We start from the raw sequence: 26,035 nt of genomic DNA on the forward strand, positions 1-26,035 counted from the left end.
AAACATGTAGCTCCGGGGTCAAATCCAGGCATCTTGTATGCTCTTGGATGCAATTGCATCTTTCTCCAAAATGCTAGGATTACAGGCAGTTACCAGCCTATGCGACTTCTTTGTAGGTTTTTACATGACTCAGGTAAGGCTCAGGGTCCTCTCCTCTTGCCCGTCTTCCCAGGACTCCAACCACATAGCTTGCCCCTGCCTCCTGCCCTGTTTTAGGAACAAAGTAAAACTGTACGAGCCACACAATGTGATGAGAAGTGGGGCATCCCTAGTGGAAATTTTAGGATAACATTGGAAAAAGACAGCCCAGAGTGTGGAAAAGACATTACCCACTAGCTTGCAAATGGCTCACAAATGTGCTGTGGAGGACGAAGACTTTCAGGGAGTTAGAACTAACTGCAGGAACAGAAAGAAATAAGGCTGAAGAGAACAAAAATGAAAAACACAAAAACAAAAACCCAGAGCCACTACAATCTTATTGGGCATTCAGGCCCAGTTTTAGTGGAGGCTAGAAGGCCAAATGAGTCCAGTCCTGTTCAGAGGTGGAGACGATGTCCCTAGATTGCATTTTGGTTTTAGGATTGTATGACATCAATCATTTACGGCACTCTCAGCGACACCCAATTTCACCTCTAGGTGGCAGCAACTCTCTTCTGCTCTGAACATGGTTTCCTGCAGCCTTTGTTTCTGTTCTCCAAGGTAATTCCATACTTCCTTGTCTTTCACAAACAAATACTATGCAGGTTGGGGAAGATTACTGCAAATTACTTCCACTGAAGGACATCAGTCCACTCTTAAGTTAAGCTACAGGGCTTTGCAAACTTCACAAAATAATTCAGGTCTAAAAGTGAAAAATAACAGGAGTGAGTTTGCTTGTCTCTTGCATTGCCACATAAAGTAGCATTTTTCTTTACAGATGTTTAAGGAAATGATTAGAGGAATGGGCAAAACCTATGGAACTAAAGGAATTTTGCAAGAATATTAACGTCACCCTATGGGTGAATAAAGTCGTGGCTTTTTTTTTTTTTCAGACTGTTAAGTAGATATTCTGATTTGTAAATGTTCTCCGTACTTTTGTAGCTCAGGAGAGCAGTTCCAGTGTCCACACAGTGACAAGGACACAGAGCTCTGCTCGTCTGGGCAAACTGAAGCAAATTCTGCATTACTCTCTACAAGTTCCCTTTCCGTCCAGCTGTAGCCCAAACCCTTTCTAGAACACGTATGTACTGACTGTATTGAACCGCACCGTAAACCTCCCTATAGGCTCACGATTCTACATTGTTTCGGAGGGACCTGAAGCAAACTGTAGCCTCGTCAGGGTCTGTGACGAGTACCAGGCACGCCAACGAATCACCAGGGCGGTAGAAAGGAGATTGTTTTTATAACGAAGACCAAATGGGATGGTTACTAAAGATCTAGGTTTATAAAGCGTTTTCTTTCAAGATGCTCCAGTGAGGAGTATGATTTCCTAAGCACCTTGCTAAGACTGCAATAGTTTGGGCCTGACATTCTTCGACTGACGTGAGACAAATACAGTGTTACATGAGTTCAAAGGCAGATGTACAACAGAATGCAAGCTTCTGGCCACACACTCTAGGCATCTCCCAGGAGGCTCTGCTGTCCTCTGCCCATTTTTAGTATCAACACAACGTGTGTTTTCCACGTAGACAGGTTATTTTTGATTATGTGATTCAACGTCCGATGAGGATAGAGGGATGTGGTGGTTAGGGTGAAACGGTGGGCACTCCGTGGGAAAGGCTCTGTGCGTTTTCTGCTTTAGCATCTTTGGGTTCTGGCTATTGAATAACAGGGTAGCACTCAAGAAAGTCACTTTCTCTAGCTACTGATAATAGTACATCTTGGTATCATCAGAAAGATGAGAAACTACAGCCTCCCAGGGAAATCATTCAAGGTTCCTAACTCTGACAGTTTCTTTCCCCCTTTGAACAGAAGAGAAAACTGAAGGTGGCCAGCCTGCGACGAGTGTTCTCCACAGCTTTGCCATTAAAGCCTCCTTGTCTTTCAGGAAACCACAACTCCTTTTCTTCTCTCTTCCTCTTCTTCTGAAATAGCCTTAGTCCTGTCAACACCCAGGCCCTTCCTCCTTAGCCCAGGGCTAGACACAGCCCAGTCTGAAGTCCATCATAAGGACCTGTCTTCCCTTACGCTGAGTGTGAGGGGCCGTGTTGGGCTGGGCTCCTCTGGGTCAGAGCTGCCCGCTAAGTCCTTCCGCTGCCCCTGGCCTGCTGCTCTGAGTCAAGGGTTCTTCTGCTTTATCTTCTCTTTCACCCTATCCCCTTCTAGAGTCCCCATGTTCCTTGGTTTATGGCAGTCAGAGTCACTTAGTTGCCTTTACTTCTAACTAGAGACTCCCATCTGATAAAGGACGCTTATTTAGGTGAATGGAAACTTAGAGACAATGGCTTCCCCAGAATGGTCTGTGGTAGCACGGTACTCCGGTCGAGTCAGCCTATCAGGCAGGGATGCCTAAAAGCTGCTCATGAGGCAAAAAGAGTTTCAAGGAAGCTCTCCTCCTGGAGTCTGGCGTTTTCTTAATTCTCCATTCCCGNGTTAGTCTAGTGTATGGATCCACGTGCTCTCTTTCAGTATCATCTNANTATAAGTGCCTTTTAAGATTGAATTCTGACATAGCTAAAGNCTTCCGCCAGTGTTCCAACAGTCCTAAAACGTCCTTGAACTAGACAGTGACATTCAGAATAGCCTCTGGTATTACACTCTCAATAAAAGCCAAGTCTCTCCCATATACAGGAATTTACAATGGTTTAGGAAGTAGATCGGGCTGTGGTTTTAGAGTATTGCATTATTCATGAGATGGTTAGCTACAATGGAACTCTCTAGTTAGAACCATGACTTGGGTGTGAAAGCCCTTGCCCTAGGAGTGAAAAGTTCTCACACCTGGCTTCTAAGACTATAGCTGACCTTAGATAGGGCTGACTTTGTCTCAGTTGTTTTATTGCTCAGTTCCTGCCAGTCTTTGTGTTTGCATTCCTCTGTTTTATGTAAGATTCCAGTTACCTCATTTGTACCTTGCGAATATGTCACCCAACTTCCATATTGTCTTCTGCATAAAAAGTCTGATGCTCAATTTGACATTACACTCAGATTCCACACGATCTCTCCTGTGTGCATCTGTTTGTCACTCATCTGAAGCTTTGCCCACCCACGACGAGAGACCCATTCCATGCAGACAAAGGGGCCCAGAGGTTCTACAGCACCGTAGATTCCAGCAGAATGGGCAGAGGATTACAGCAGAATGGATAGAGAATTCTAGGAAAATGGACAAAGGATTCCAGGAGAATGGATAGAGGATTCCACAGAATGGATAGAGGATTCCAGGAGAATGGGCAGTGGATTCCAGCAGAGCAAGCAGCTAATTAGCTGTGACTATATATAGTGGGGACCAATGATACTGTGTTGTTGTAAATATTTTGATAAATACATCATCTATTGCCCTTTTTCAGATATTAAAAGATACATATTATTAGGGTGTTTTGCTATGCCAAGACATGTAATAGTTAGTTTTAGGTAAATAATCAAGAAACTTTATAAAAACCAGTGGTCAGATAAAACCGTCATTAATAATTTGAAAGTACTTTTGATTGAAACGCTTGATTACTTGGCTGTCTTGTGTCCACAGAGAATCTTCTGTGCATGTGAAAACTGGGAGTGGGGGTAGATGTAGATCAGGACAAAATTATAGTCCATGGAACATCCCTACTGGTAGGCCTTTTGGAGTTATTACTGCAAGCACCATTCCCAGCATCTTCATAGATATAGTGAGAGTTTTGATTGGCTTCCCATTGTAGTTGTTCTTCTCTCAAATACTTATGTGGAACATAGCTCTCTCTCTCTCTCTCTCTTTCTGTCTCTGTCTGTCTGTCTGTCTCTGTCTCTCTCTGTCTCTCTCTTTGTCTCTCTGTCTCTCTCTCTCCCCCTCTCATTTGCAATGACCAAATTTATGATAAAAGAGCAAGTATCTCAATAATCTGTCATGGTGCACACTTGTAATACCAGGACTTGACCAGAGGAAGATATAGATTTCAGTGTAGCCTTAGCTACGTGAGATATATGCTAGCCTGGGCTACACAAGACCCCTCCTCACACCCCTAACCAAAAGAGCAGTCAATGGTACTATTATATGGAACACATACATATTTTCATATTGGAACACACTATTTTCTGTAATGCATATATTAATAACTCCATTTGTTCAGATTTCATTACAATGTTCTTTATTTTAAACTTTACTATCTGAGCAAGTTTCGAAGGGAAAGCAGCCTGACAGAGGATAAACATGTGATGCCATTTCAAATTCAGTAAGCAACAGGACCTGTGGGTAGCTTTTCCATGTGGAGTTTAAATACTCAATGCGGTATCAAATGTACCCCACAAATAACAATTATATGAAGAGTCAACAAACACTAGAACTAAGCAAATCATTTTAGAGCATAAATTAATGTCCTTGTTAGTGTGAGAATGATGTATTATCTTGATAGTCTGATACCTGTTAGTCCTATACCTTGACAGTCCTATACCTATGCTGGCTGCCGCAGTGAACAGAAGCCATGAACCAACAAGAACTATTGCCCTACGTGTCTGGACAGCAGGTCTGCAGTGTAACGTTTATATATGGTTCTGAGCTAAAGGCTAATGAAAGCAAAACATCACACTTGTAACAGAAAAAGCAAAACCTCAGACTTGGTGACCCCCATGGCTCAACATGATCTTATAGCCCCAATTCTCATATAATTAAGAAAATAACTACAGAAAATAACCTAGCTTAATTCCTATCCCACACCATTTTTATTGTGGTGAAAGAGATATTAGAGATATTCAGCTGACATCAGCAGGAACAGAACCAACTTGCTATTTTCACCATGGTTTCTTGCAGAAATTCTGGGTAATAAGAGAATTTAAGAAAATTAGATCAAAGTTGTTTTTTTTTAAATGAAATCAATTTTGAAGATGAAACACAGAATTTAAGTACATATAATTCTCACCAAGCTAAAACAAGGTAGCTGAAGTTACCAAAGAATTCACTAAGCGAGATGTGGTGCATCTGCGCATAACTCCATCACAAGGAGAGCTGACATGGAAGGATTGGGGAGTGGAGAGCAGAGAGTTTGAAGTTGGCTTCCACTCAAAATAATGAAATAAAAATAAATAAATAAGCCAGGCATGGTGCCGCATGCCTTTAATCCCAGCACTTGGGAGCCAGAGACAGGCGATTTCTGAGTTCAAGGCTAGCCTGGTCTACAAAGTGAGTTCCAGGACAGCCAGGGCTACACAGAGAAACCCTGTCTCAAAACAAAACAAAACAAAACAAACAAACAAACAAACAGTGATATAGACGGAGGTGTTGAAACATTTATTATAAATAGCTGTGGATTTGGAGAGATTTGAGATGTAGTTTCCCCTCGAGGCACACTTTTAATTGTAATCAGAGGGAAAGTGCAAACAGGTTTGCTAGCCCATTTACAGGAGAAAGCTTTCTTCTAAAACAAACTTAAAGGCTTACTGAGACTTATTTACCAACTCACGTGGGCTGAAAAAAAAAATCACAAATGGCCAGGGATTTATGCAACTGGAGATGTCACTTATGCTTTTGTTCTCTAAGTCAAGAAACAGTTAACAGGACACAATCACTATCGCCCACAAATATGGAGTGTGTGGGAACATCCAAGATGGCAGGGGTATTTGCTACTTGCCTGTTGTGAGCAGCAATGGCTTCATCGTCTCTATTTTTCCTGTTAGCTTGGCATTACTCTAGTGGGCGTTTCCTAGGCAAAGCCTTCTGCGCAGTGTGTAGGGAATGAATGTTACATAACATTGAAGGATTTTCTCAGTTTCCAAATTGGAAGACAGCTGCCACATGGTGGAAAGGCTATTAGACAGGTGAGTAGGGACTTGGAGTTATGCCCAGGTTTGAAACATCCCTTCTCTGTGTTGGGTGTCTCTCATTTCTATTTGTGTAATGTGATGGGGTCGTCCTGAATTAGTGATGCTTACAGCTCAGAAGTTGGCAATTTCCAAATCGTCTCTCTCTCCCTAAATGGCTGAATCTGTATATCAGTTTTTTTTTTTTTTAGCAGTTTCTCAAAGCAATAGCCTCAGTGTCTTCCATTATTACAGGAGAAGGTGTAGACAAGAAAGACTCATCTTATTTTTATGGCATAAAAGGGCTAGAGTTTCATCCCTCTTGGAGACTCCATGAAGCCAGTGGTAACATTTGCACTTGTACGGGTATTTAAGCTTCTATTATTATATTTAAGCTGAACGTAGCACATCTCCTGTAGTAAAACAAGTGTGAAGAGGAACTTCCTGCCCTCCACCAAAACTTGTGACACACACAGTTAAATGACAACTGTGATTCAATCCAGGATGCATAATTTGGCTGGAGATGATTCAAGCTAGGATTTTCCATATCTATACAATCTCTGGCAAGCTGGTATGGGAGAAATCAAAATTGAGATAGTGATAGCAATATCCAATAGAGGAAATTACTTCTGCTTTCCTGAGGACAATTTCTATTAATGAGAAGAAATGCTTCACTTTCTGTGTCAGCATAAAAATAACCATAAAGTCTCAGTTATGTGGCACCAAGTACCAATGCCTGCAATGACTCTTGGCACATGTTCTATAGACTCTGTTCAACTACTACCACTACCAAACAATGACTGCTACCAGGTCCTTTAAACCTTTAGGAACAGGAAAGATTGGAGGGGAAAAAAGGAGAAGAACTCATGAAAAGCTAAGGATGGAAATATACAGAGATAACCACAGCATTAAGCACTTGCACATCTTACAAATATCTGGGGCCATAACCTAACTTTGGTGTCTGGGATTTTGACAAAAATCCCTACAGCTCCCCTCTCAGTATTATTCTACAATACACATATACCCAAATGACAAAAATCCCCACAGTTCCCCTCTCAGTACTATTCTACAATACACATACACCCAAACACACAAATCCCCAATTTGTCTTGCAGCTTTGAGAATGTATGGTGGATCTCAGACTTGTAAATGGCCACTCCTGTGGATTTGATAGGAGATCAGCTTCTACCAAACATGAGTGGAAATCTAACTTCACATTAAGTATTTTGACAGTGAGCTCTTCCTGCTTGCCTTGAAGATGACAAACATGTTTTCCTTGCATTATCATGTCCAAGAAAGAAGAGACAATGTCTAAAAGAAGATTCATATAATGACAGGTAGTGGAATAAGATGCCCTAAAATGTAGCAGTTTGGCATAAGAACCCATATGGCATAAGGTAAAGAAGCAGCTATTGGCTGGAGAGAGAGCTAAGTATGTTAAGAGCATTTACTGCTCTTCCCGAGGGTGAGAGTTTGGGTCCCAGGACCCATGTTGAGTGGATGACAATAGCCTCTAACTTCAGCTCCAAGGATCAAATAAAGTCTTCTGTTCCTTCTGTTCTCTGTGGGCACCTACACAACACCCCCATCCCTGCCCCCCTAAAAGTAAATCCTAAAGAGAAGCAGATATGGGAAAACCTCTCTTCCCAGAAGGACAGGATCACTGTTACCAGGAAAGACAACTTTATCAATCTAGGGATGACATTGGGGACTTCACCTAAACAGCCTTCCCCTCTCATCAGAGTCCCCCATGTTTCTACCATTCCATGACCTGCCATCCCTAGAAAGTCAAAGTCTACTCGCTTTGTCTCATCATCTCCCAGAATGAAACACAACGAAACAAACTCTCTGGTAAGATGCTCTGGTTGCTGCATAAACTTAGGTTCCAACTGTCGCTCACTCTGAGCCACTTGTTGGGTTTAATCCCCCATTAATGAGAAGTGAATGCATTTATAATTCTGTCTTCGCTTTTCTTATAATAGCCTCTCTCTTGTTAGTCAAATCAACAGTGTCACAGCCTATGAGCCAAAGGGGTAGTGCAAGGAAAATATTTTCCCCTCTCTCCTCTAATAGTTAATGGACACCTGCTTATAGGAGCCATAGTGAAAGACAGAGAAGTCTGATGCATTACTCGGAGAGAAGCATTCGCATGCCCAAAGGGTCAACAAGGCTGAAATCAACAACTACTGCCCTGTAGGGCAGTGAGGACATGGGGCTTGTATCTGGGATGGCCCACTTTCTTCAGTTGGCTCTTTACTAAATTACTACTATAATGACCCAGCCTTCTTTACTGCTGTGACGCTATCTCTTGTAGAGAGGTCTTTCTTCCATTGTTCCTTAATCCCTAGGAGTTAATGCGTAGCTCAAACCTGGCTGCATCTTAATATCTGTCACTAGACTCCATAAACTCTGGTGTCCTGGTTCCATCCTTGAACGTGAACACAATGTTAATATATTTCTTTTTTGTTTGTTTGTTTGTTTTGTCAGATGTTGTGTGCTTTGAAAGGACATACATACATGCCCACATATTTCTTCCTCCAGAGCGCTGTCACCAGTGCTTACGGGATGCTTCCCTGTGTCAGCATGATGCAGAGGAAAGTGCTACTTACAAATTTTTAAACTCGCTTTCCTCAGTAATAAGCAATAGTCTGGGAACTGTCAGGCGCAGCCATTGCCTTTCAGAACCTACCGAGTGGAGCTACAGCTATCTAACTCCACAGTGCAAGTTCAAGCTTTTCTGTTATTTATGGATTTTTTTTTTAAATTTGACCATTTGATGAACAGCTTTAACTGATTGGATCATTGGCCAACCCAATTCACAAGTACACTGTTTTAAGCTCTCACGCATACACCATGGAGTTTGAACGCCAGCAAAGCCAATCTAGTGATGAAGTTGACGTCTAATTCTACAAATTATTCCCAGCTTCTCCTCTGAGACAAACAAATGCCTCTCGCCTGTACTCACTACTGCTAGATGAGTAGTTAAACTTTCTGAATTTTTCACAGTCAATATTTCACAACCAAGTATCAACCATTTATCACTTCGCTAGGAGTAGCTGCTGGATGATTCATGGACTTTGTCTTTGCCAGGTGATTCATCCACACACCAGAGTCAAAGTATTTACCTAAGGAAGATTCAACGTGGTATAGATCATAGACATTTTAGCTAGTGCCTGACCAAACAAGTTTATTTATTAAATCTATCTGTGCTCCTGTTAGAATCAATTGAGAAATGTCTCCATCTTCTTCCATGTCTGATTTCATCGCTAAAGGACAGGACACAATAATAGCTCATCTCTCTGTTTTCCCTACTAACAATACATCTTTACCCCAGTGTTCATCTCTAAAGGACACAATGGCTCATCTCTGTTTTCCCTACTGACAACAAATTAGTAGTTTTCTTTGCTGGGCTGGATTTTCTTTTTCTTTTCTTTTTCTAGCACTGAGAATCAAACCCAGTACTTTTGAGTGTGCCAGGAAAGAACTCTAGCACTATGCTGTAGTCTCAGTTTTTCGAATAGGCTTCTGAGTCTCTTTCTTCCTACATATTTTCCCCTCAGTACTTCCACTCTCTGATTGGTCCTAAATAAATGTGATAATTGATCCCTCGGAATACTGCACTACAAATGCATGTCCACAGAGTATCATCTTTACTGCATGAGAGAATCTAAGTATGTGAGCATGCATATAGTACCAGCGTGAGCATCCTGGGATTATCAGGCCTTCAGAGCATTCACAAGGTCTGTGTGTCACACAAAAATATACATCCCTCCCCTACAAGCCATCTGAAGGTAGAAACCATGCCTTATTTATCTTTCTAATCCGGTGCTTGTAACAGTGCCTATGTTATGAAATCGTGAACTGAACTTTCTCAGGGCTGGTGGTAAAATCCCTTTGGGCTATTTCCATGGACCACTTATTTAGAGGTAAAACCGTTTAAACTTAGCAGGCAACATGCTACAATTTTGTAGGAAGAAATGATCTTTACCTTTTGTGTAGAAAGAAAGAGGCAGAGAAAGAAAATACATTATCTACTCAGTGTTTCCCATTGAGCTCTTCAGAGCAAGGGGGTGGAAACTGGATCTCCGGGCTGACTGTGTCCCTGGGATCCTCAGCTCATGTTACTCACCTGAGTATCTCAGGCTCTCTCTTCACAGAGTAAAGTTTCTTTGGTATAATGTACCTTCAACCTTGATGGAATGCAGAGTCTATAGAGTCCGAACTGCACCTGGCCTCTCCCTCGATTTCTCTTGGTATTTCCTGGCTTTGTCAGTCTCTCATCTTTCCAGGTCTGACAGGGGACAGTGTGCTTTAATGACCTAGAGTGACCATCAGGGATGCCCAGCCTTTGGGTAGGCAAACAAAAAGCTTCATTCTCCACATTCCGTTTCCCTCTGGGAAACAGCAAAGTATAATATTTCACAAGAGCACCAGGCTATTGTGAGGACTAATTGGATTTAATGGGGCAGTGGAGGCAAACTGATCAGGTAATAATTAAATTGCCATTTTTATTTCTTAAAAAAAATCCTGGTTTAGGAATATAATTAATATGGAAGGGGAATCTTTGGTATTCATCTTCCCACATTAAACAAAAAAAATCATAGTTTCTAATCAAAATCCTGTTCTAAGCATAATCAAAAAATAAGAGAGATCTATGAATTTCTGCCCAGTTTTTGTAGTAACATAGTACACGGCTCAATTCTTTCATTTTTCTTTCTCTTATCTTCTTTCCCATGATACATTATAAATTGAAAGTCTAATTTTGTGCAGTAATATAAAGAAACAGATTTTTTTGAGCCAATATTAATCTATTTCCTTGGTTTCACATAAAGCATTTTTGAAGTCCTTTTGTTGGCTCCTCAAAGAATCATTTATCAAATATCCTGTAGTTGAAACAACTTCATGCCATGCCTGGGAAGATCCACTTAGACTTTTATTCAAGAAGTTGTCAATTAAACATCTTTGCATTGCCCTTCCTGCAAAAAAAATGTCAAAAGACATTCAAGTTCAAGGCCAAAGGAGGATGGAGGTCATCTGAAGAGTAATTACCAAAATTAACAAATAGATTAATTACCTACAAATTTTCATGAGAAGCTAAAGGTGACAACCTACTCAAATCCTGGGTTAACTAAGCCATCTTTTTATAAAGGAGCCACTGTTTTCAAAGGAGAAATGGCGGATCCTGGGAAGTTAGATTACATCTGTTATGGCAAAAATGTTTCCCAGACAATGGTGATGAAGCAGTTTAACTGCAGAGTAATTCCATCAGCATTTGTTTGTTGGTTTATTCCAGGCACCTCTGAGATTCGTAAGACACTGCCTCAGTACACAAAACGAAACCCCCACAGCAATAAAAGAGTTACAAATATTTATAAATTAACTTGCATACTCACCAAGCAAACTTCTGGTTATTCATTCGATTTCCTCGGACCCTGGATACCGGGGATGGATGTACCCTGTCAACAGACCAGAGTAAGTCAGTCATTGAGAAAACACATTTCTCGCTGCAAACGGGAAAGCACACAGTCTGCTTAATCAGTGAACTCTTTCTTAGGATTGCTCCTTTGTTCTCCCTGTGAACTTGACCAACTCTTAATAAACAGGTGCAATTAATTAAATTCCAGGGCCTTTGTTCTTTATCTCTCCCGAGGTACCAAGGTGCCACACATTGACTGCAGAACCAAGAATTTCATCGAACAGATGCACTCTTTAGCAGAAGAAACAGCTACTGAAGATGTAATTCTTGCCTTGGGGGTAAGAGTGCATATAATATTCAGAGGGCGTGGTACCTGTCCGCAGTGAGCCCTCTTATGTCCGTTCCCATGGAAACTGCACAGAGACAATGAAGTGGCCATTCTTTGGGTCAATTTCTAAATGTAAAAGTTACAAAAACAGCAGGACTTCACCCACACATCCAGGAACAGGGTATGTGTTGACAGGATGGGCTGGGAGGAGGGACAGTTATTTCCAGGAGACAGGCTTTCTGGCATTTATGTTTGTGTTTGAGATCTGGAAGGCAAAGTGAATTCAAAGTGCCAGCCATGTAAGGGAAGTCAGTCTAGAGCTTCCCAATCATCCGGGGTTGAGTCATGCAGGGTTTGAGTTCAAAGCATCCCGGAACTGCTGGTATTCTCTAACTTGGAGCCAGCGGCCCTATCCTTCTCTTCCCAGTTACCAGCTGGGAAACCCTATGGCCTACTTCAGCTGCCTTCTTGCTTACTTGCTTAGGATGCTTACCTAGGGTTCCTGAGATCTAGTCATGCTTTCAGCTTGAGTCCTCTTCACCAGTCTCCACACCCACACATTACTTTTATTTACAGGGAGGGAGGAAAACAGAAGGGGAAGAAGTCAGGGAAGGATGAAGGAAAGAAACAAAATTATCTTAATTGGCCTTAAGACTCCCTTAAAACCAAAGTCTGGGGTCCCTTTGAACCCCAGCCCCTTGTTGCTGTTCAGTGAAAATCACATCAAAACAGACACGGCATGCCAGGCCAGCCTTTTCTGCATCTTTCCCAAACCTCGAGCTGGACTGTACTTCCTACTTGATTCCTCCAGCATTATTAACATGCTTTTTCTCCTAGGCTTCTTGATGGTGGCTGCAGCTGAGCTGCTCAGCACAGATTTTCTGCTCTGCATGGGGGATGGGGGTGATAATTATGCAGAAAGATGGAGGGAGCCCAGACAGCCCCTCTGCTGAACTGCCTTATTCAAGCACAGCCCCACTTCCTGCTGTTCCGCAGCTACAAGGATCACCTGTTGGTCTTGGCAGCTGTCCAAACTGGGGCCCTGGCGGAAATGACAGAGTCAGCGAGAAATGAAAGCCGGTTTATACTCCAGCCCCTCAAGATACACATACTTATCTTTCTCATGTATGGAGATACATCCGAGGGAGACAAGAGTTACCTAGAAGGTAACAAAAGCCATTCTGCCCTGCTTTCTTGAAATAGCATCCTCACAATGAACTGCCTCTCTAGACCCTCGCTGACTTCTTGGTCCCAAGAGTTAAGTATATTTTCAGAGGTCATTTGCTTCAAGGATTCAGCTCTCCACTACACACCAAGTCCTTCAAGCCCTTATCCCCTTTACTGCAATCCCGAAGCCCAAAACTACAGAGAAACCATGTCGTCCTCATGGTCAACTCCAGCTGAAGTTGAATGGTCACAGTATCTGGCATCATGGCTGCCCACTTCACATCTCATGGGAACATGAGGGAGGGAGACTTGGGTTCACTACTCCATAAGTGTAAAGCCTTCTAGACATTGGTATCTTTGAGAAAAAAAATTCGGTGATCCTAGACCAAATTCTATAAATACACAATTCCCATCATGGTTTGGGGGGAAAACAAAACAAAACCAGAAAACTGATTCTGATTATCTGTACGACCAAATAATTCTAACATTTCTTAAACTCAAATGAGGAACGGGCAAGTATCTTCTCCCTCTGAGTCTACTTCATCCAAAAATTCATATCACAACCCTTACATGTTGGCTATCACTTAAAATTTTATTCCTTCTAAAGGACATGCACATGCCGGGTTTGGGTGAGCTCCATTTTAAATGGCAGCCCCTCTGCTATCTGCCTTTTCCCACATACAGCAGCCAGGCAGGTAGCAGAGTCAAAAACCCAGTAGCACAAACTACCGTCTAATCTGCATGTCATGCATTATTCATGATCCCCTGATTTCTGCACCTGCATCTAGGCAGGAAGCTTGCTGGGCACGTTCATTATTCTTCTTGGAGCCTCACACAGGCTCCATTACTCCTGAGCCACTTTGTTCTGTAACTAAGGGTTTCAGGCCTTAGTGCTAACTGCTGGATATGAAAAGAAAAGGGACACTCCAGGCAGAAGCGAGGGATGATCTTGGTGTTGTGTAACACAGCAGATCTGACAATGCACTCTACAGATACTGATTGCTATGTGGGATATTACTGCTCGAGCGGGGTGATTTACATCACACAGAAGAGGCCGACGCACCACCAGGGCCCTGTACACCAGTTGTTCTGTTTATGCACACTGACTCATCTGGGGCTCCAGGCATGTTATGATTTCACTTGATTCTGAGCTTTTCTTCTTTTTAACTTTCTTGCTATGTTTGAACCTCTTTGATATCTTAATGTAAAAATAATTCTCCCTTCTATGGGTGCAAGTACTGAACCTGCTTCTCACATTCTGTGTCCTAATGACTGTTAAGAGTTAGGAGACTGATGGCTCTGCTTTTCAGTGCCTCCAGGAGGCGACACGAATGAAGGGCAGTAAGAGGTGGCACATGGAGTCTCGGTCCTAGACACAAGCTATGAACCACTGATGAGTTTCTGGGGGTGGGGGCACTATCTCACCCACATACTGTGCAGCCACTTATGACATCAAGGAGAACTGAGACAAAGAAATGTGGGGTGCAAATTGTTTAGCCACCTTTCCTGGGATTAACCCAAAGCGTTGCCAGCTAGCAACAGTGTATGTATTCTAAGGCAAGTCACAATATCTACCCAGATCTCAGTATCTGCATCTGTCCAAGGGACATTGTACAGTTATGGGAAACACACAGAGGACCACAGCCTCGAGAGTTTGTAAGAGGACTGAAACAATCCCATTGTCTAGTCACCTCATAGTCACCATAGTGTCCTATGTCCCTATGATATTCCTGTAAGCAAAACTACAGTGCTGCCAGTGACATCAACGTCTATCACATACAAACATGCTCAGTGCATAACATGACATCTGATAGTGACGCTCAATGCGCAGCGCATAACATCTAATTGTGATTCTTACTGTCCACACCACTGATTTATGTATGAATTATACTGTTAAAGTTACTTTAGAGTTTATGACTGCTACTTGTGCTTAGAACAGACAAACAACCAACCAAAAATTTAAATGCTTTTATCCGTACGGGGTTTGAACCCAGGATCTAACACATGCTCTTCAAGTACCCTACCACTAAGGTACCACCCAGCTGCACTGAAGCACATATCACCACGCAACTAAAGTCTCCTTTACTAAGTCCTCTGCCCACAGACATCCATACCATCCCTGTTTTCCAATCTGGTGTTAATTTTCAACCTTCACATCCCACACTATCATAATTTGTCACTCTTCCCTCTTTTGTCTCAATAGTGTGGACCGTCTTCTAAGCTTTTCTGCTTCTCTTTTGCTTGGCCTTTCAGCCACAAGTGTGTTTAGGGGTCACTTTATGTCCTTTGTCTCTCCCCATGTTGATGCTTATTCTGTTATTAGCTGAAAACATTTCGAACATGGCTCCCCTCGCCATCTTACCACCCACACAATAATCAGAATAGCCATTTCTTACTGCCAATTTGTCATCCTTTGATCACATCATGTCACCTGATCACTTTTCCAAAGAGCTGTCCATGTGGCATGAAACCTAAGCATAAAAATGAGCAATTACCCGAGAGTCTCTCAGCTGATCTTTCGGAGTCTCCCCTAGCATACAAGTCTTAGATGGAACCAGTGTGCCATGCTTTTTTTCTAACTTATCTTTTGTAGTATGAGTGCCATCCAGTCCACAATTCCTAGTGAAAGGTAAGAAAAGGGATTACCTACTTCCAACCCCTACTTTGTCCCTTTCAGGCCTCAATCAGATCAGGGTTTCTCAGTCCTACGCTGTCTCTGTGGGGACAGGAACAAAGGAGGCATCTCAAGAAATAGCATTATGACACACAAGACTGTCCCATTTAAGAGAGATGGCTTTCTATTGACAAAGCAGGATAAACTTCACACACCAAGGTTATCAGAAAAACAAATAGACAAACCAACAGCAATAACAACAACAAGCCCACTGCCTCTCTGGCTCTCAGGCTCTGTGTCAGGACATTGCATCCGTCTGAAAGAGTCAGAATAAACTACTTCACAGACCAAGGAAAGTTTCTATAGCACATCACTCTTCTAGCGTCATTGGGTATTTAATAACTCAGAAATTAGCACACATAAATACTTGCTATTGCATTGTCTGATTCCTCTATTATGTAGAAGCCAACACTTTTATCTACAAGCTATGCAAATGGCCCCAGAGTCCTTTTAAGAATTCACTTTACTGCAAAAGAATTCACTTGTCAAGGACTTAGAAATAAACCCACAGTTATTATTAAGTATCAGCATGTTCTTATGCAAAACATATGAAAGATAATTTAGAAATAATCATTGGCTTTGCTTTTTCTTAGCCTCAAAGCATCGGGAACAAGTTCTCATGAGTATTCCGGCTAGTCCAGATGGTATGTTAATAGATACATGCTACACCTGGACAAATAAAGAGGATGCAAGCATTAAGTGAAGTGATTTATGAGCATTACAAATGCCATATATCAAAGTGTATGAGTCATATCATAGGTAGGTGTTTCATGTGTTGGTGTGAGTCCATGGTTTATGCTGTCAACTATCTAAGCAAAAGAAGAGATTTTACACACACACACACACACACACACACACACACACACACACACACACACATACTTTCTCTAGTTAGTATAAAGAACAATTGATTTCATTTTGACACTATTATCCATATATATGTTGTCAACATGTTAACATATTTCTTAATCTTTCTTTTAGGACCTTCTTTGACATCCTCTCCGATGTGAAGGCATCAATATTTTTAGAGGCATGGAGTGAAATTAAAAAGCATATGGAATTCATGTTATGATCATTGCCTTCCACATTTACTGTAACACTTATCCTGATGCTGCAGACATTCAGAGACTTTACATTAAAGTGTGTTAAAAAAATGTATAGCCTGGGCTGGAGAGATAGAAAACTCAACCAAGGACCTGTCTGTCATAAAAGCATTGGGGCCTGAGTTCGGCTCTCCAGAACCCAGGAAGAACCTGGCTGTGGAAGCATGGTCAGAGAACCATAGCACTGAGTTACCTCAAGAAGACTGTGAATGGAAGCTGTGAGGTGAACAATGTGGTCTTGTCCAAGGGTGAGATTTTTAGAAACATTTGATGGGAAAGAACTAGAATGTGAAGATGACATTAGAATGTAGATGCGCCGGTCGATGTCTAAGGAGACAGGAGCAAGGGCAGGGAGTTTTGGGACAATACCAACATTTCTTCTATTGTGTGGATCTCTTATCTCTTCTATGTAGCCAACTTGGATGGGATGCCACTTACTTATATTTCAATGTAAACTATTACTTGAGTATTTCCCCATACCAGGCAGTGCCTTAGGCCTCCGATGTGCTGTAGATCCCTGCATGCTGTAGCAGTGACTGTATCGGATGTAGGAGGTGCTCTTGGTTTTGACAGATCTCCTGGTTTCAGGCTGCCTGTCCTACAGAGTCAGGGCACAGAGACAAAGGCCCATGCAATGCCTTGCGCTGAGCAGTGACAGGTACAGTTAAACTACCAGGGGGACATATGAATAGAACTATGAAGTAGACATGGAAATTTCCTAGCAAGAGAGATGAGGGAAATTTTAAAGGATACATTTTGCAGTTAAGAAAAAGAAAAAAGGAATTCTAGAGACATAGAAATGCACTGTAGTATGGAAAATAACAAAGAAGACTATATAAGCTGGGGGAGAGACCTGAAGGAAAGGAGCTGACAGGCCTAGGCAGGGGACTAAGGGTCTTCTGTAGTATGCTAAATATTTGATTTAAATGAATTAGAGGACAGCTACCAAAGGATTTGGTCATTAGATTTGGTAAATCACGCCTATAAACTAGAAAGCATCATCTTGGCTGTGGTGCACAGAATGGCCTGAGGGGAATGGGTGACTCATGAAGAGCATTTGGAAGCAACAGTCATAATGTCCTAGGCGGCCCAGGGGAATGGTGGTGGGCAGGAGGAAGTGAGAGGAGAATGGATTCATAATAAATTAGGATTAACACCAGGTGTGCTGGTTCACACTTGTAATCACAGTTTATGGTAGCGAAGGCAGGACGACTATGAGCTTGAGACCAGGCTGGGTTTAAGAATAACTTAAACTATATAGGGAGATATGTCTTGAAAATATAAAACATTGAAATGTACTTACCCAGCTTTGCAAGACTCTGGGCTAGATCCTTAATACAATAAACTCACTTAAAAACAAGTAAATAAAATATACACACACACAATTTGCACACTCACAATCAACAAAACCAATGACAAAAAAGAAATGGAAACCATGCTAAGTAACTGTGTATCCATTATAACCTGTGTGTGGAAGTGTGGAACGGGCTAGTGTGATGTGGTTTATCAGAGTATGGAGCGAATGATTGTGAGTTTGTGCTGGTTGTAAAACTCTGAGGACACAGGGCTAATGCAATGCTAGCAGATAGTCCAGCGATTCATGTGGCTACTCTGCTAACTCCACAGTAAACACCACTACACAGTGTATATGTGAGGTTTAGTCAGAGTGTGCAAGGTATCAAAATGAGGACTGCACTGCCTGGGTCCTGTGTGGACTAGCTCAAAGTAGCCTCTACATGATTTCATGAATATGATGGAATGTGAAAGAAGGTCCCGTCTTCTTCCTCCAGTTGAGACAGGGAAGGGCAAAGTCAGGGATGCCTGCTTTGTCTGAGTATCCTCTACAGCATCACATCATTGCCTGGGCAGCTGCAACTAGAGAGAGATGTTGCTCCATACTTTCAATAGAACCTTGTGTAACTCCCCCCACCTCCACCGCCACACAGAACATTCTGTAAGATTTGATACAAGTACAAATGAGGTGTGGTACAGTAAGAAAATTCAGGTAAGAATATATAAGAAAGACCTAAGAGTCTGAGATAAGTGATGAAAGAAGCTGATACATCCCATAAAGACTCCCAGACTTAATGACATGTGCCTAGGGATGGGACAGAGTGCTTGTCATGCACGCATCAAGCTAAATCATAATCCCCATTGCCTAGGTAGAAAATCAAGATTGCATGTTTCTGTTATTCTGGTATTCCTACAGAGAGGAGGGAGGCAGAGACAAGAGAATCCCTGGAAGTTCATTGACAGCTAGCATGGTGTATGCAGCAACCAGCAACTAAAAGAAACCCGGCCCCAGAGAAGGTGGAAGATGAAGGCTGGACCTCAAGACATTATGGACACATGAGTCTCTCAAGATTGATGCTTCAGTACTTAACTCTGTTGTCTCACAGGACAGGTCCAACACCAAGAACACTAGAAGATGACATCCATGTGGCCCTTATTAGAACCCATCTAAGCCAACCCAAGAAAGAATGGAACCTTGAGCATAAATGGAACCAACATCAGTTCTGTCAATGAATACAGAAACCCAGGCGAGATCGAGGGAACAACTGTTGCTATTCCTCACCTGCAGGTCTATGTGTCCTTGTGAAACCTCTGTCATCCTAACCCTCATTTTCATAGTTAACTCATGATATTAAGAAGTACTTCCTACAACCTCCTGGTCAACTCTATGAGCAGAGTGACTTTCAAAACAATTATATATAATTTCTTTTGTATTTTGAGATTATAATTATATCATTTCACCCTTCATTTTCCTCTCTTAAAATCCTCCCATATACATATCCTTGCTCTCTTTCAAACTCATGGTCTCTTTATAAACTAATTGCTCTTCTATCCGTATACAGCAGACATGTATATTCCTAAATATATAAATACAATCTGCTCAGTCAGTATAATGTGATGTACATGCATATGTTTTTTGGAGCTCACTATTTTGTGTGGAATAAGCAACTGGTGTGCTCTTGCCTAGGAAAGACTACATCTCTTGCTCTCAGCCTTCCCAGTTGCCTGTGTGGGGCTGAAGTCTTAATGAGCTTTCCTCTTTGCCTATTAACTTGTCTCCAGGGTTATCCTTGCTCAGTTCATGTCTAGGCAGTCATGCTGTTAAGTACTAGGAGACACAATCTCCTAGCATCCTCTTTTGTATTTCTCTGGCTCTTAGGATCTTTCTTCCCTCTCTTTCACAGTGAATCCTTAGCCTTACGTACAGGAGTTGTATTTTAGATAGATCAGCTGAAATAGGATCTACAACTCTGCATTTTGATTGGTTGTGGTTTTCTGTAATGGTCTCTGTTGCAAGGAGAAGTTTCCTTGATGAGGGGTGTAGAATAAAGTTACTTGTCTGTGGGCTTTCTTTCTTTCTTTCTTTCTTTCTTTCTTTCTTTCTTTCTTTCTTTCTTTCTTTCTCCTCTCTCTCTCTCTCTCTCTCTCTCTCTCTCTCTCTCTCTCTCTCTCTCTCAAATTAGTGATTTTTAGTGAAACAGACCCAAGTATTAACCTTGCCTTAATGTCTGTTCGGGTCCTTATCCATCCTTATCCATCTGTCCAGCTTTCTCTTCTATAATATGTCTCCCCTTTCTTTTTATTATATTTTTATTAGGTATTTTCCATGTCCCCCCTTTCTGATCCACTCGCTCTGGCTTTTCCTTATCCTCACTCCAGCGCCTCTGCACACTGTGCCTCCTGCTCAGCTCCTTGCTTTACCCATTTTTATTCGCCCCTAGCTTTCTGAGGACATCAGTGCTCCTGACCACTCAGCTCTTCTGACCAACTAGCCTTGTGTTTTCCCAACTCCTCCCACCAGATGCTACCGAAATGTCACAGATCCCCACCAGCCTCATCCTTCATGACATCCATGCGTGTGATCATCTATAGATGCAACTATTTGATGAAAAGGAGAACTATTTTTTCTTTGCTCATACTACTCACGCAGCACCACACCCAGTTCTAGAATGTTAAGTATTGATCACCAAAGGAAAATAAACATGGGAACTCATAATGACTGCCTTTCCATTTTTCTATTTTTTGCAATAATCTTGAAAAAAAAATAAGCCAACATGATTGCTTGTATGTATATGTGTGTATAAGCATATGCAAATATATGCATATATACATGGTATATAAAAAACAAGGTGGACGAGAAGGTGAATGAAAGTGATGTGGCCCTAAGGAAAGGCTTGGACTCATGGGAGACGGTTTCCTTAAACCTGACTTAGCTCACATCTGGCACCTATGCCCAGGAGCTGCACCACGCCTCAAAGTCAGGGCAGACACATGCGTAGTTCCTCAGACATGGAGATATCCATAGGCCCTGTGGAGATGCTACTTGAAGGCAGATGAGGTCTGGAGTTAGTAAACTCTTGAGGCAGTAATAGTAATGATAATAATTTCCTGTGTTGAATAACTAGGGCTATGTAACATACTAAATTTAGGGAAATTGAGTGACAGGAATATGCTGTCACATGTTTCGCTACTTTTCTGTACTAAAGTTACCTTCAAATGAGACATATGAAAGATCTTAAACAATATAAATCTTCTAGGAATGATTTCTTACCTGTTGACCTCAGTGATCTATCTTTCTTATTTTTATTTTTTTGATAGTTTGGTATTGTAGCTAATATCCATTTTATGTATGCTGATGTAAACGTAGCATATATCCAAGAGTATAACATTACATAGACCCTTTAAAAATGAACTAATCATCATGTGATACTGCAGTCATCATACAGAGTTACTACAAAGGCATGCTGCAGAGTGGGAGATAAAATAGAGCAAGCAAGCAAGCAAGTGATAAAGCCACTTTTCAAGGCTAAAAAGAACAATGCTGAGAGTTGGGAGGAGTTTTAGATTATGTCTACAAAGTAACTCAAACTGCATTACGGAACTGACCTTTATCCAGGTTGCACAGTACCCCAATTCCTGCCCTGACCTGAGACACACTGATAAGCCCTTCAATATTCTGGTTGGCTCTGCATGTGTGTAACGTCTGACATCACTTTTCAGTGTTCTGTGTAAAGTGCATTAAAATTCTAGCCTTTTATTCTATGAGCTAAAATACTTTGATTTAGCCATTAGTGCAGACTGAGCTGAGAACATTTATGAATTGGCTGAACCCTTGACTGGTAGTTATTCTATTACCCCACTGGCACCACCTTTTCTTTGGTAGATCTATGGGTGAAAAAGATAAGCAAGTGGGGTCCACATGCTGCCTGGCTACATTAATTCTGAGAGGCCTCATTTGGGCTTAAAGAAGAGCAAACCAAGAAGATAATCCAGGAATTTTGTCAGTCCAAATTGCAACCTATTCGAATTCCGTATTCTATCAGCAAGGTGTTAAAGTAATGTTTTTTCCTGTGAGTAGGACATAATTTGATATCATTCAGTTCTAAGATATAATAGAAATGGTATAAGCTGGATGCTAACGATAAATCTTTACCAATGAAGAGAAAATACAGTTTACATTTTGCATGCAGTAAAATCTCAACTGCTAGAAACCCCCAATATGGCAATTAAATGTAATCATTATCTTTATTTATGTGCTTACAAGAAGGGCTTTTGCCTGTATGTATGCTGTGTGTGTTTAAGAAATCCCTACTTGTGGCTTGTTTTTTAAGGGAATTCTAATCAAATCAATAGGGAAAGTGTTGAGTTGGTTTCAGTACAGAGTTACAGAGATGTCCGAGCCACAGGAGGTCCTGTGGCAGCTCTGTCCATGTCAATACTGGCAGCCAGGCTGCCTGGAGAACTTTAAGGTAAGGCTGCTAGCACCTTATGAATACACTGAACCACAGAGGCACCTTAGTTTCCGAGCTTGGCATCTAAAGTTGAGAGGCCAAAGACCTCAGTCACACCCCACAGGGCCCAAGAAGCATGTAGAAACTGGTTGGGAATATATGTGGAACCACAGGTTATCCCACTAACAGGACTGAATAAACCCCAGTGAAATCCATATGTGCTCCCGAAATGGGGCAGGACATTCGCCACTAGCATCATGAAGCAAGTCACAGAGGAATTCACTAAGCTTGCTTTGCTGGCCTTCCCAGCCATTAGTATCCTCCCTACATGGTACAGCTCAGGCCAAAGGGGATAAAGCATTTATTTCCAAGAACATCCTGGATTTTATGCTACTAACCAAAGGACTAATTCAGAGTATTTAACACCGAATACTTCCTAGGGGTCACTACGTAGTTGTTTGGTTGCTGATAAAAGAACACTATCACTGATATAATTCAGAGAAAGATAAACATGAAAAGCACTGATGAAAATGTATGAGACATTGCTTTGTTCAATACGCTCACCCATCAAATTAGGTTCATATTAATCTATGATATGACAATTGACTTTAAAAGCAACAACAATTCAGGTGTGTGAATACATAACAGATAAGGGTTTGAGAAAGGTTAAACAAACTGAAGTTCAGAGAGTGGGCCTTTCAATAGCTGCTTCCAGGTAGTAAATAAGCCAGCACTCAAGAAACAGAAGAAGGATGGCTAGAAGGAAGAGGACTAATAACGAGAGTGGTTTCTTAAAGGGTAAGTTGTGACCCCAAAGGGGTTTAAGTAACAAAGCAAGCGAGAGAGACCGCAAAACCCAATCAACAGTGAAAAGCGACCCTGATTAACTTAGCAGGGTCAGGAGAGACAAGTGTCCCTTTAAGCTGATGCTGTGAGCTTAGATCTGGATATCATAGCATACAGTTCTGAGTAGACATGGACAGCTAGGCGTTCTAGTGAAGAATGAGTCAAGAGGAAAAGAGGGAGGCGTAATACATGACCACCACAGAAAGAAGTCACTGGGAGGGTGCAGCCCAGCAGTGAGGGTGCTGCCCAGCAATGGGGATACAGCTCAGCAGTGGGGTTACAGCCCAGTAGTGGGGTTACAGCCCAGCAGCTTGGGAGCAGTCCAGCAGTGGTGGTGAAGCCCATGAGTGAGGGTACAACCCAGTAGTGGGGGTGCAGCCCAAGAGTGAGGGGCAGCCCAGCACTGAGGGTGGAGCCAAGCAGTGGAAATGGCTTTGATGACAACAAAGCCATTTGTTGATGACAAGATATAATAGAAATGGTATAAGCTGGATGCTAACTATAAATCATTACCAATGAAGGGAAAATACAGTTTACATTTTGCTTGCAATAAAATCTCAACTGCTACAAACCCCCAATATGGCAATTAAATGTAATCATTATCTTTATTTATGTGCTTACAAAAAGGCTCCAGAGTGCACAGGCCAGTGGGAGATTCTGTCCTATTAGGCAAGGATTCAGCAGCAAATGCCATGCAAGTGATGGGACAAGTAAGAAGAGGCCATGCATGACCCCACATAGGCTGTCTAACAACGCAGGGGTCAAGAAAACTTTGGTCCCAATGGAAAGTTTCTGAATGCACTGTGGCCAAAAATTAGTTCAGCCTCAAACGTGTACTGAGTACAATGTGTCTCTGGCAGTTTTCATCCATGCTGTATCATGGGATCTCTGTGCAGGGTTGACTCTGGATACACAACATGCATCTTACACTCTGCATGCCATCATGGTGATGTCCCATGACACCAATGAGAAGTGCCCAGGCTCAGAGTCCACACAGACTACAGTTGGTTACCAACTGCAATGTTTGCACTGCCTATAAACTATTCTTGTGTTACAGAGACAATGATTAGATTATGGGAAACAAAGATAAAAAAAAAGATTTTCTGTCATTCCTCAGATGTAAATATCAACTTCGTATTTTTTGATTGTACTGTGTTATAATTTCTCATTTTAAAAATTGCTGCTTGAGTCACACTGGTTTGAGTCTCACATACTGTTGTGCAAATTTTGGTTTGGGATTAAGACAGAATTTTTAGCATTTCTGAAAAGGCCCCAAATATCATTCTGACATTTTGTGTTCCATATTTATGTGAAGTAGTGTTCTCAGCATTGATGATAATAAAATCAAAACATGGATCAACTCTGAAAAATGTTAAAGATGCTCGACATCCTGCAGTATCAAATATTTGGCCAAGATTTAATTCTTTATGTAAAAATAAACATGCAAATCTCTCCCAGTTAGCTTCAGCTGTCAACTCTATACAGCCCCGAGTCACCAGAGGGAGTTAGCTTCAGCTGTCAACGCTATACAGCCCCAAGTCACCAGAGGGAGTCTCATTTGGGGGGTTGCTTGAATCAGACTGGCCTGTGGCCATGGCTGTGGGCCATTTATTTGATTTTTGAGTGATGTGGGAGGTTGAACCCGCTATGGGCAAGGCAACTCCTGGGCAGGTGGTCTTGACTTTTATGAAACAGTACGATGCTAGCCTAAGGAGGGACAGTAAGCAGCAGCCTTCATAGCTCCTGCTTCAGCTCCTGCTCTGTGGATGGTAACCTAAAAAAGATGAAATGCACCCTCACCAAGTGGCTTTCTGTCATGGGGTTTATCTCGGTGACAGAAAGCAAGCAAGGACATCTATCACATTAGTGTGGGAGCTTAAGGAACACTAAGTTTAAATGTATACCAAACAATTACTTAAAAACAACTTCCTGTAATTTATTAGTAATTATTGTTTATTTTATATCTATTTTAAATACTCAAATTTTCTTAGGTGAAAGATGGCTGTGTAAAACATTTAAGAAACTGCTCTGGGGCTGCAGAGATGGCTTAGTGGTTAAGAGTGCTTGCTGCTCTTACAGAGAATGGGAGTTTCGTTGCCAGCATCCACAGTGGGCTGCTTACAACACCTTGTAACCCCAGCTCCAGAGACTATGTGTCATCTTTTGGCTTACACAAGTGTCCATGTATACATGTACACACACACACACACACACACACACACACACACACACAAGAAGTAAAAGTAAAATGACTCTTCTATTTAAAAAAAGAAGCTCTGCTTCTTGGCCTCACCAACAGTGTCAGGTGTGTATTCTGTCTCTGGAAGTAGACCTTAAATCCAATGTAAAGTGGTTGTTTACTTTGATAACATTTGTGCCCCTAGAGCACCAATATACTCTGCAGGCAATTCAACTGTTACAGTTAGCTGGGACTTTAGCTAGATGAGATTGTTGCTTACTTGTATCCTCTGGTAGCATAAATAGTGACTTCCAGGATCACAAACGCTAGTCTGTAGAGGTGAAGTTTCAAGTTAGAGATCGCTTGACTTCTCTACACTCAATGATATAAGCAAGTGGTGTCTTCAGGAACAGGGTCTCACGGTCGGGCTGTAGGGTGCATCCAATAGCATTGACAATAGCCTGTAATTTTTATATAGCTGGGGTGGTTTATAGCATCCTTTTACCCAACAATATCCAACCCATTTATGGTATTGGAGACTTTATTTGGAGACATATAGTTAGAGCACTGTCCTCCCCATTATATCATAATTCCACTTAAATTTCCTTAACCAGTTAAGGAAGTCTCTAGAGTAGTAGGATTCCATTTGGCTTCTCAAAAGTCTTTCTTTTTTTTTTTTT

The 26,035-nt window shown here is 41.7% G+C and overlaps 1 protein-coding gene across 10 annotated transcripts in view; it reads right to left on the reverse strand.

Annotated features, from left to right (window-relative positions):
- The window catches only part of Klf12 (Kruppel like factor 12), a 411,764-nt gene that overhangs the window by 64,824 nt on the left and 320,905 nt on the right, over positions 1-26,035 (reverse strand). For all 10 annotated transcript variants that reach the window (XM_021182110.2, XM_029469157.1, XM_029469158.1 and 7 more), the window contains one exon: positions 11,292-11,354. In XM_021182110.2, the coding sequence (XP_021037769.1) occupies positions 11,292-11,354 (63 nt within the window). The remainder of the gene's footprint in view (positions 1-11,291; positions 11,355-26,035) is intronic.

The sequence above is a fragment of the Mus caroli genome, chromosome 14 (genome assembly GCF_900094665.2).
Source record: "Mus caroli chromosome 14, CAROLI_EIJ_v1.1, whole genome shotgun sequence".
In the NCBI taxonomy this organism is placed as follows: domain Eukaryota; kingdom Metazoa; phylum Chordata; class Mammalia; order Rodentia; family Muridae; genus Mus; species Mus caroli.